The sequence below is a fragment of the Ruditapes philippinarum genome, unplaced genomic scaffold, assembly GCF_026571515.1.
Source record: "Ruditapes philippinarum isolate M1 unplaced genomic scaffold, ASM2657151v2 ctg4336_1_1_1_1, whole genome shotgun sequence".
Lineage (NCBI taxonomy): Eukaryota > Metazoa > Mollusca > Bivalvia > Venerida > Veneridae > Ruditapes > Ruditapes philippinarum.
Window position 1 is genome coordinate 51,519 of NW_026860585.1, and position 13,020 is coordinate 64,538.

General features: G+C 34.5%; 1 protein-coding gene across 4 annotated transcripts in view; it reads right to left on the reverse strand.

Moving 5' to 3' along the window:
- Window positions 1-10,643: 10,643 nt before the first annotated feature.
- LOC132712688 (uncharacterized) overlaps window positions 10,644-13,020 on the reverse strand; it is a 32,600-nt gene continuing 30,223 nt past the window's right edge. For all 4 annotated transcript variants that reach the window (XM_060695101.1, XM_060695098.1, XM_060695100.1 and 1 more), the window contains 3 exons: window positions 12,814-12,964; window positions 12,412-12,626; window positions 10,644-11,738 (listed from right to left, as the gene is read on the reverse strand). In XM_060695101.1, coding sequence (XP_060551084.1) covers window positions 12,562-12,626; window positions 12,814-12,964 — 216 coding nt within the window. In that variant the 3' untranslated portion in view covers window positions 10,644-11,738; window positions 12,412-12,561. The remainder of the gene's footprint in view (window positions 11,739-12,411; window positions 12,627-12,813; window positions 12,965-13,020) is intronic.

The window sequence follows — 13,020 nt, forward strand, 5'->3', positions numbered from 1 at the left end:
TTTTTGATATTAGTTGTTAAGATCAATATAACATGCCCTGCCCCTCAAAGTATCCCCTTCCCCAACCTCTATCCTAATGCACGTTTTCAGCCGATCAATCCACTTTTTGAAACAGTTTTCATACTCTTCAATGGGTATACTCATATGATACTGGTAAATGGCAGTGGCATTTTACAATTTTACAATACCTGCCTTGTGAGCTGGCGCATTGTCATGCAAGAGTCTGAGGTACTTCAAATCTGTTTGTGGGCGTAATAGGAGTTAAGAGAGGACGAAATATTAGACATAATAATTATATTTACCGTATGTACAACAGCCATTCAGCTGATACTGTTTGTGATGAATCTTTTGTATCAAGACACTCTCTGCCATGATTGATATACTGCGACTTGTTTAACGATCTCGATAAGCAAATCGAAAGTTGAGCAGGTTTAAGTTATTCCCCTTTGAATAGCTAAATCAAAAGTAAAATTGAATTTAGAAATTAATTAAACCAGATCGAAGGTAGATTCTACGTCTGGTTTTAGAAATATGTAGAATACGGTAATTTTTGTTTTGTCACTTGCCAATCGAATTATAAATGTGCAAACTGTTTGTTGTAACGTAAAACTTACAGGATTATATACTATCTAGCGCATTTTCCAAGCGGCTATAGCGTAAGTTTGCACGATGACAAGAATTAATAAAGTTCCATTGCTCCATCAAAAATCGTATTACAGTGGCTTGTAATACGTTTTAATAATCATTGTTATTCATTTAAACGTTATAGCATATAAAATATTGATACTTTCTTGTTGCAGTTTATTTACAGTTGAAGCGCCGATATATGTCCAAACGTCGAAAAATGTCCAAACGTCGATAAATGTCCAAAAATTGACGATAAATGTCTCAATCGCCGATAAATGTCCAAAACTCCTTTAACGATAAATGTCCAAAAATTAACGAAAAATGTCGCAACAAATTAGGTGCTCATAAATGTCAAAATCGGTTAACGATAAATGTCTCAACTTTTCATATGTTAATTTGTAATTTATTGTATTGGATACTGTAACTGTCTTTCCAACTAACTCTTGATTTTATCCTCTGGTTTACCCCCGACGTAAAATGTATCATACATTATTGTGCATGGCAAGTTGCAGATCCGGATGGGGCGCGGGGGTATGTGCCTTCTTAACTCACCGAAGCAATACGTTTTAGCATTGTTTGTGTTCTTCAATATTTTTGTGCCCCGTATAGCGTTGCCATTGTCCGTCCGAGTGCCTAAGTGTCCGTCCCGAAAGTTTGTGAACGGTATAGGGGCGTGGACAGAGTTGCATATTCCTTTACTGTCAAGTGGTCAAAAGTTAAGAAAAATATGCAACTCTATCTGGCAAACAAAGCAGTTAACCTGTATAAACCATGTGAGCTAATCAAGGGGTTAACTGCTTTGACAGTTAAAATCTGACCTACTGATTCAACAGCGAACAGTGCAGACCTTGACAGGATGACGCATTTGCTTGTCGGGCGATATGGTTCGACACATAAGCACTTGGTTTCGGGATAAAAAGCCTTTTGAAGGGTTCGTTTAACTCAAATTTGATTGAATGTAACGATTTTTTAACGTAGATGTCTCGATTCTAAATTCGACATTTTTCCGATATTACTAAATGTTTTTTTAGTAATATCGGAAAAATGTAGAATTTAATGGTAATATGCCAGTCCAAGGGTTGGCAATATCCTCTATCACCCCGACAGCCATATGTTATTTATTTTATTATACCGAAAAAAACCTTAGGTTCCAAAACATTCATAAGAGAAAATACAGATCAACACTTCAAAATTACAGCGATTTTGATCTGTAAACACAAAAATGTATTGATAAAAACAAGACAAACAGACAGACAGACATATCGTTATTTCTTCATTAGAAAATAAATAACAACAACAAAATCAAATTAATATAATTATTATTAATGGACGCAAAATTACAATTATTTTTAATCATCTATCTATAAAATGTTCATATGTAGTATTTTTTATACACGTGAACATGTACAAGCTTGTAACGGTTTCGCACGAACTTTTCGCTTTCCACGTGGGATTCTTTGCTAAATAAAGATTTTTTTTATAAACTATTTAAATTGTATTAGTATGTATATTTTTGCATTATGTTAACTGGTTACTAAGGCATTATCGCTATTATGAATACAGAGTTATGTAAGAGTTATGTGCCCCAGGGTGATATAAGAAATATTCCCCGGGGAATATATTCTAGGAGGGTGATATTCGATCAGAACACATTGTAGCCCTATGGGAGTTTTACATTGAAGGATATATTGAGGTATAATAATATATAATTAACACATGATTGTCGGGGTGATAGAGGATATTGTCAACACGAGAACTGGTATATTACACCGAGGCGCAGCCAAGGGTAATATGCCAGTTCAAGGGTTGGGAATATCCTCTATCACCCCGACAGCCATGTGTTATTTATTTTATTACACCGGAAAAAAAGGTCAGCAGTCTTTGCCTGAAAGAAAATACAGATCATCACTTCACAATTATAGCAATTTTGATCTGTAAATGTTCGATATACACAAAAATAGTATAATGTATATAGATAAAAACAAGAGACAGACAGATAGACTAGGAAATAAATAACATTATGCTTACTGGGTACTAAGGCATTATCGCTTTATGAATGAGTTATGTAAGAGTTTTGTGCTCAAAGGTGATATAAGAAATATTCCCCGGGGAATATATTCTAGGAGGGTGATATTCGATCAGAACACATTGTAGCCCTATGGGAGTTTTACATTGAAGGCTATATTGAGGTATAATAATATAAATGTTTAAATGACACCATCATATAGCAATTATAATGTTACTATTCGAATACTGTGTAATATTTATTTTAATCTGTTGACAAAAACTTTTAAAATTTCTTCTCCATTCGACAAACGTTATTTTGAAATTATCACAATTTGTCAATGAATAGTAGGTGTTTGTGTGTAACGTATGTGATATATAATCGATATAATATGTACCCCTGTGCATCCCAGTGTCGTTGACGTTCAGCATCATCAGAAGAGATTTCAAGACACAATTCTATGAATATTCAAAAGTACCAATCTAATAGGAACAACCATTTTTGTACGTAAAGACAAATTCATCAACTGTTAAGAAAATTATTAGTTTATGTGCATCAACTGAATAAATGAATATGGTAGAAATAAGCATACCTCTTTTTCTGTCCAAAATGTTTCACATTTTCAAGTTATATTAGTGTTTACTATTAACCAAACTGCGCTTTAGTCGTGAAAATAACTCAAAACCTGATTAATACATTTTCAAAAAACGTAGAATAAATTAATTCTGTCGATAGACTTCAGCAATTTGATGGCAGAAGCAAGAATATAATTTAAATATAGATGAATTATTATTGTACACAGACCACTTGCTCATTAGTCAACGTTTTATTCTGCAAATAATTTTCAAAAGTACATATACAAATGATGTCTGTACCAAACTCATATTTATGATACTTTCAAATCAATACTTATCTTGAAATCCAATTGATATACATAATGAATTATGTAATTATTGTATATTTTATTGAACATATCACCTATAACAGTGATTTTACGGGTGATTTGCTACTCAAACTTTCCTCGGGTAAGTCGAGGAAGACTTTCAAATATGAATACCAATTCTACACTTGAGTTCACCTTGACCAAGGCGTCCTCAATTCATCCTTAGGGAAGCCTTTCCCGAGTTTAAGTGGAGGTTGAGTTTGAGTGACGACACTGAATATAGCTATAGGTGTAGAGTAGCGCAATGCAGATGTTAAGAAGATATGTTTGTAAAACATGTATGCCCCCTAAACACAGGCAATTTAATATTATGACATTAGACTTTTAAATGTGTATAAAGATGCATAGTAAATTTGTTATGGAATACATGTATACCATTGCCATGGGGCAGAACCAATATGACCCATGGGTCCATGAATTGAGTTAACCCTGTAGTTGTCAATGACACAATGTTACACACAAAATATCTTCTTAAAACAAGCTTTTCATGTTGTGGTCACTGTGACCTCTACCTTTGACCTACTGACCCCAAAATCAATAGGGGTCATCTACTAGTCATGACCAACCTCCACACCAAATATGAGGACCATCAGCCAAAGCATTGTTTAGTTATTGAGCCGAAATGGCATGGTCTACGGACCGACGGACCGACCGACCGACATGGGCAAAGCAATATACACCCACTTCTTCGAAGGGGGGCATAATAACTTTTTTTTAACTTTTTTATCATTGGTACCGGTTGCCCATATGACCAACGTCCCCTGAAGATTGTTAGAGTATTATTTTTCGGGGGATAGTGCATGATACAGAAGACGCCCCGTTCCAGAGGCGACCCTGGTTCTTTTAAGTGCCCGGTGTAAAGCACATGTACAATGCATCTCGGTTTAACTTATTTTTTCACCCTTTTTAATAGTAAGGGAGATAGACTGTATCCAACAATCAACCTATTTTCAAATACATTTTTTAAACTTTTTAACAATCTCACAAGCATCCCGCTATAGTCCCGGTGGTCGGTCGGGTGATCCAGGAACGACCGGGGTACGTCCGGGATCATCCGGGACTCTGCCGACATCATCCGGGGCTGTGCTAGCATGGATCTCAGCTTTTATGGTCTCTTTGATCGAAGACTTAACAGCGTTTTCAAGAATATCGTGTAAGGTTTTACGTCGTCCACTTACTATCTGCATTATCCGTAGTTTCAACTGGACTCTGCATGGATGGCCCGGAGTTCATCCTGGTTGTTATAAGTATGGAAATCGGGTATCGCCATAGTGCTACCGGGGTTATTGAGACGGCAACAATATTTTCCTCCCGGATCGTCTTGGGTGGTCCTGGGCTTTGCCGGGATGCTGGTGAGAACGCTACTTAAATCGGTACTTTTAATCCCTATGGAAACCTTTATAACTGGCTGATGCATTACTGTTGATCATAGAAATAAGTGCAATTAACATATGAAAAGTTGAGACATTTATCGTTAACCGATTTTGACATTTATGAGCACCTAATTTGTTGCGACATTTTTCGTTAATTTTTGGACATTTATCGTTAAAGGAGTTTTGGACATTTATCGGCGATTGAGACATTTATCGTCAATTTTTGGACATTTATCGTCGTTTGGACATTTTTCGACGTTTGGACATATATCGGCGCTACAACAGTAATGTTAAGTTGTAAGAATCTTATCTAGTACACCGGCTGGCGGTACAGACCAGAATATTTAGCATAACAGACCCATATTTACGTTAACATGTGCTATTCTAACTGAACATTCCTGTCCGTCGTAATCAGTGATTTCAACGCTTTGATTTAATATGTAGTGTTTACGATATCATTTTCTTTGAATCATTACAACTTTTGTATTAAATCATCGAAATCCAAAAGAAGTTTCAAACTGGGACTTTAAACATTAAATAGCATGCATTGTGAACGAAGATACAAAAAGATTTAAAAAGACGATAATATCATCTGATGAAGCTTAGAACTGTGAGTACCTTTGGCTATTAGTCCTACACGATGAGATATTGTGATATTTTTTATTTGTATGACAATATCTCCCCTCTATGTAGAAGCGAGATTCTAACCCAGAACAAAAATATTTCAGAATGTAGCTCCGACACGTCAAAATAAGAATATTCATCCAAGTAAAAATTATGGTAAAATCGTACTTCAGCCGACTTTACCTTAGAGTTTGGCCAGTCTGTAAATCAGTCTGATCAGGTTCCATACTATTGGCTGAATAATTTGTATTCATTATCGTAATATCAATACAATTGACTGACTGTTTCAAAAAATAGAGTTGGTCACGTGTTAAGTCAATATCCTCAGTAATTGGGAGAAAAAGATATTATAATATTCAACGCAACCGATTTATGAATGGTCATAACCAATGCCTACTACAAAGGTATGGAATAGGGCCCTGTAGTCTTCAGTCAGTTGATAAATGCTGATTTTACCTGGAATCCTTCTAATGTTATGATCATGTTTTGTACTTCGCCCAATCTAAATTCAACATCAAAATGCTATAATGAAATAAAACTGTATATTTCTTATGAACAATACTACGGTATCGTTAAATTTATTATAATCATAATAAGAAAGACGCATCCGCACACATATGAAGTACAAGAAAAATGAATCTGTTGTCCAGGGGTAAGCAATTTCAACTATCGTTTTATATTTAATGCGTAAAAACACTTTTGCACCTTTCAATATTTTCTCATTTTAAATGGATTGAACAAAACACGTATGAACATCGAAAAGCTTACCGTATTGTATAATATGGTTGTAAAAAACATTTTTATTTAATCAATGAAATATGTTTCAAATAAACTCAAACCGTCACTGTAATTAAGTCAAGATGCTGCATATCACCGTAATATATACATGTATAGGCTAATTGTTATAAGAATTGACCAAGGGTGACTTTTCATCACTTTTTCGTCTAGGCACTGAACGCCGATTATGCCCCTACGACTGAACGTCCCTGCGCGAATTCTTAGATTTTAGCCATGAAACTTGTCTAGTTGAACTTCTGCCAAGTTTGGGTTCAATTTATAGTCCCTGGGGTCCTTAAAATTTACCCCCCCTGAGGGTCATGGATATATCCTTACAAACTTAAAAAATTAGTTCTTTTTCTAAAACCACAAGAGCTAAAGCTTACATATTTGGCATGAAACATTGCCTAGTAGCCAAGTTTGTTCAAGTAATAGCACTGGACTCGTAATTGTCCCACCCTGTTTTACTATATGTATATAGTAAATACCTACAAAAGCTTGATCTTTGATATTTCGCGGGATACATTATTTTGTTGACCTGTACTAAGTTTTATAAAATCATACATTCAAGGCTAAATTTAATCCGTTTGGGTGTTCATGAATTTTCCTTAAATGTATATCAACCAGTGTCGTTCATTGAAACAACTGACTTTCCATTGTAACCATTGACTTCCATAGCAATCAATGTTTTTCATAGCAACCATTGACTTGCTATAGCAATTAATTATTTACATAGAATCCAGTGCAATAGCAATCTGTGGCTTCCATGGCCACCGTTGTCTTTCCATAGCAACCAATGACTACCCTAGCAACCAGTGACTTGGAAGCAACCATTGGCATTCGATAGAAACCAGTGACTTCCATATCAAACAACGACATTTCCTATGAGCCAGTGGCATCCATGGCAACCATTAACTTTCAGTAGCAACCAGTAATTTCCATAGCAACCAGGTAATCTTCCATAACAATCAGTGACTACCCATTGACCTTCCATAGCAACGAGTGACTTTCAAAACAATACTTGGCTTTCTAAACCAATCAATGGCTTCCATAGCAACCATTTACTTAGTAATATACTTACCATAGTAATCGGAGACCTTCCATAGCAACCGAGAACGTTTTCATAAGCAACCTTTAAATTTTTTTTCATATAACTAGTGATTTTTCCCTACAACCAGTGATTCCAAAAACAACCATTGATTTTCCCTATAGAAAACCAGTGATTTCCCATAGCAATTTTTGATTTCAAACAAATTATATACTTTTGAAATTTTTTTTTAAAAATAGGAAAAACAAAAGGTCATAAAGGGCCCCCCTTGTTTTTAAAGTGGTTTTTAATTTTTGTAAGAAAATTGGATGGTTTCCAAATTTGGGACAAGAACCCTTTTTTCATCCCGGGAAACACAGCAATCTTTGGTAAAACTTTTAAAAAAGATTTTAAATTAAATTTTGACCTTCACTAAAGTTGATTTTGACCTTGACTTAAAGGGGTAAAATTTAAATTTGAATTTTGCTCCCAAGTGGCCATTTTTTTGGGTTATTTAGGTTTTCAATCCTACTTGGGGAAAAATTTTTGTGTTGGGAATTTTGACCCTTGCCCTTATATAGCCCTTTGGGAACCACCCAAGGGTCAAAAAATTGAAATTTACTAAGATTGTCTTAACCCCCCTTGTTTTTTTAAATTTACGGTTTTGATAAATCCTTTGACAAAAAAAACCTTTAAAACCCAAAACCCCGTATTTGAAAAATTTAAAAATGCGCCCGGGTAAACCCTTTTTTGAAACTTTGAAATTTGCACCATTTTCTTTTACAAATAAAAAATTTGACAAAAGGGGTTTTGGCACTTTGGGGAAAGATAGAAATAAAAAAAATTTTTTTTTAAAGTTTTTTTTTGAAATACAATCCCCCAAAGTGCCGAACCCCTGTGGTAATTGGCCTTTACTGTCAAGGTCAAATTATTTTAATTTGCTCAAGTTATCATAGCAAAAAAGTTATCATAACTTTGTTACTTACTTACATATTTGGTTCATAATTGGACAAAGAACAAAATAAACATTACAAAAATGTTGAATTATTCTTATATGACCTTCACTTTTTTTTACCTTGAACGCCAATGTCAAATTATTATAATTTGCTTTAACTATCATTACTTTGTGACATACTTATGGATTTGATTCATTGTTGCACAAAAGAACAGTTCGATTGTGACCATGACTTTTTAATGACCCTGACCGTTTAATTGGATTCTCTTTTGTTCTAAAAAATTGTTTTCTTAATCTTCCATTAATGTCAAACCCCTCGCGGGGACGTAGACATGTCTAGGAATACACTCATACAATATTCTTTCTCCAAAGTGTCCAGCTTTAGAAATAATAATATTTCGAGCGTAACCAATGGTGGCTTTTGTTTTTTAAATTAACGTGGAAATGAAGTAAAGCCATGTTTTTAATTCATGTGTTACACGGTTCAAAGTTACCGACGGTAAACAAGGGTGGTGCAAGGTTTGAGCAAGACCTGACCCCACCCCCATCCCGAGTGTCTAAGAGATACTGAGAGAAGAATTCTGTGATGCTGTTTAGACAGACAAAACTGAGTTATACCAAGTCTGGGGATGAACACAAAGATATTCTCATCAAAGTGTTTATATTTATTTTAAAAATTATTTTATATAGATTTTGCCGAGCTTTGCTAGCATGATGAAAGAAAGGCCATATCACATGCTGAATCCCCAATTATTAATTTTTGTTTTTATTATTTTCAATCTTGCTAGTTAATATGTGATCATTAAACAATTGAGCCGCGTCACGACAAAACCAACATAGTGTGTTTACGACCAGCATGGATCCAGATCAGACTGCGCATCCGCGCAGTCTGATCAGGATCCATGCTGTTCGCTTACCAACCCTATTACAAGTAGAGATTCTGATAGCGAACAGCATAGATATGCAGGCTGGTCTGGATCCATGCTGGTCGCAAACGCATTACGTTGGTTTTGTCGTGACGCGGCTCATTTTACAATTGAGGTTTTTTAACAAACACACTTCCATGTGACTACTAGCATATGATGATGTGAGAGGACAAGACGAAATATATCAATATTTAACTATGAACACAGTCACAACATAACCCGCCTCTTGTAAGCATTGTTTTATTGACAACAGCATATTTATTGACTGCTGTAAATACCGCATACAACGTTTATATTTGACAATGCCATGGTACGTACGTTTAAAAATATATGAATATAAACATTTATACATTAAAGATCCTGTAACAAAATTTTTTATAGTTTTAAATCATAAATATGATGCTCAAATTAAGATTTATCAATATTGTAGGTACCAAAAAGCATTATTTATAAGGATATTACCGAATTAAACATTTCATGTAGATAAAGGGAAGTAATAAAAAAATATTTTTAAAAAAGATTAAGTCAAATTTTACAATAAGAAATGAATGCATATATTTTCTAATGATTACATATAATATGCACAAATATTTGCAGTACATATTTAACATATTCTTCGATGTTTGAAAATTGTTATATTTGTATAATAATGTACATATATATAATTTTCAAATTAGTGTGGGTTTACCAAAACTTTGAATTACAACATCATGAGGACTTTAATATATGTACCAATTGAAAGTACTAATTAAAAAGTACCTCTATATGTATGCTAGACTGTCTGTCATAATATAGCTTAATAGGCTACCTCCTACGGTATGCCCAGTTACAATGCCCAGTAACAATCACAAATAATAATAAAATAAAATTCATCCTCAATGTCTCGTTTATTATCTGGTTTGAGCCATACCTTTATGGCGTAGTATCCTTAACTCATGAGTAGATAATGAAAAACAACATTTTAAACAAAAAATTATGGCAATGATTGATTAAAAACAAAATACGACCCCACCCCCGCCTCAAAAAGAACAACAAGAAGAAGAAGAGGGACATGATGTCTCTGAATTGCTCACCAGAAACAACTGTTTTTCAGTGTTAGAAATAATTTTTCAAACGAACTCTCCGAAAGGCAAATCCAGCTCAATTTCAACTTGCTCACCTAGTTATATAGTTTCACGACACAGATTTTTTTCTTCATAATAAAAAGAAGCTTTCACAAAATTAATGGCACAAGTTCATTGTTACTGTACATCTGGCAAGTTGAGCATGTCAACTCACGCTTTCTTATTTCCTTTTCATACTGGAGCCTTTTTTATATAAATTACTACCTAAGAATGATACCGTTAAAGTTAAGTGATCATCCATTAAATAGTAAAGACGAATATGTTTTAGCTTTTTAGACCCTTAAAAGGGGCCAATTTAATTAATATGAGCAAATGTGATAAAAGACTACATAAGAATGCTACAAATCATCCATCAATTAGTACAGTAGAAGAATTATGTTTAACGGTTTTTCCAATTTTAGCTTTAGCGGCTCTTAAAAGGGGCCAATCAAATTAATATGAGCAAATTTATAAAAGACTACATAAGAATGCTACAGACAAGGTTTGGTGATCACATATCAATTAGTAGAAGAAAATTTTCTTTTTAGCTCTAAAGGCCGCTAAATGGCCCAATCAAATTAATATGAGCTCATTTGGTAAAATACTACCTAAGAATGCTGGCTGCAGACAAGGTTAAGTGATAATCCATCAATTAGTTCAGTAGAAGATTTTTAAGTTTTAGCTCTAGAGGCTCCTAAAAGGGGCCAATCAAATAAATTTGTGCAAATTGGATAAAAGACTACCTAGGAATGCTCGAGACAAAGTTTGTTGATCATCCATCAATTAGGTCAGCTTAAGTTTTTTCTTCTATTTTAGCTCTGTTGACCACTAAAAGGGGCCAACTAAAATGATGTTAGCAAATTTAAGTGTGAGTTCCAAAAGGATGCTACAGACCAGAGTTCCAAAAGGATGCTACAGACCAAATTTGAAGTAAATCTGCCCGGCAGTTTCAGAGTTGACGAATGACGACAGAGCATCCTCTTTTGATATTAATAGCTTACCGTGAACATTCAGTTCGTGAGCTCAAACACAATGTTAAAAAAATGTGCGCTATTTTTGGTTAAGAACATTATGAACATCAGAATATTGCGTGCCATTGTTGAATTTTAAATAAGGCTGGTACAATAAATGCTCCCCAGGATGTTTTATTTTATACTTTAGTAATAATATGAAAGCAGTTATTGTTTCCAAAATCTTATTTTGGATATGAGTTCTCTATGTCAGCCTCAATTTCAAGCAACACATCTTGCTGACGTTGTGCGCGTGCTTCGGTGGCCATTTTGTCTATAGGTGCTGACAGGAAGTTGTAAAGGGAGTAGATTTCCGTGTCACTCTCTTGTACGTAGTCACTACAGATTCGACCAAAAAACTTCCAACCCTGTACAATGTAGATTGTAAACATCTATATCGTGACTATACAGCTGATATTATTTAATAAGGAAAAATAAAATGTTTTTCAATCTTCAATGCTTATCATAGTTTGTTAATTTTCAACCTGCTCAAGGTGAAGATGATGAAAGGATTTTGAAACGTTGTGTCCGAGTGGTTAACGCGTCGGACTACTAGTTATCTAAGGATTGCTGACCGCGTGGGTTCAAACCCCGTCAGGGGCAAGCCGTTGTTTCCCCTTGAGCAAGAAACTTTACATTCATTGCTTAGTACTGGTTGGTTCCAGGAACGGATTTGAGAGTGTATCAATACGCTTATAGCATCCAACACAATCAAACTAAAATAAATTTGTATAAACTACTGATAGCCTTTTCTACCAGGAGACGACCAGACACATACGTGCAATCTGACAAGGATTTATATAACTTGCTTCCATCTTGATATCCGTAAAATTAAAAATGGTCAATTCCAAAAAATATGAAGCTTGGCAAGTTCATTTAAAAAAAAGAGAAGGTTCAGGGTTTATCCAAGAACATTTGATCTAGATCTATTTTTGTTCATTGCTCATTCTGAACTATTGTTGAAATATAATAAGTTATAATTAATTTTTCAAAATAATAAAGTATTTTTATATTAATCTATGTAAAAATTTGAATATGCACCTTTTCTGCTCGACCAATTGATTCTTGAAATCTTTTTGCTAATTTTGGATTTTGTATTTGAGCAAGGTAAACACTTCCTGAAGTGGATTCATCTCGTAAGGCTTTAACAGCTGCAGCCATGTTAGACCAGAATTCAATAATTCTAGTAAACTACCTATCAACATTGCCAAGTTGTGCATGCGCCTCTCTCAAACTTTCAACGTTTCCTAAGTTGGCTGGAAAGAAAAATATATGAATAAAAAATTCGTTTCTGGTACTTACGCTATTAAAGTATTTTCAAGTATACTTAGAACCGTTTTTATTTGAATCTATATATGAAAGCGTATCCTTTGCTTCCATAACAACATTTAAATGAACACGCATTCTTAGTATTAATGACACTAAAATAATGCCTTAACACACCTGTTTGCATTCCAAGCTTCTTTAAGGTTGCTAACCTTTCCAATGCCTCTTTACGCTGTTCGTGCATTCGACCAATAACATCCAGTTTTGCACCCATCACTCGCTCTTTTGCCTTCTGGTTATCCCTATATGCGTCCATTAATTTTTCAAACTACAAAATCGACAAACAATTTCTAAAAGGTGTCACGAAAAAGGAATAAATATATC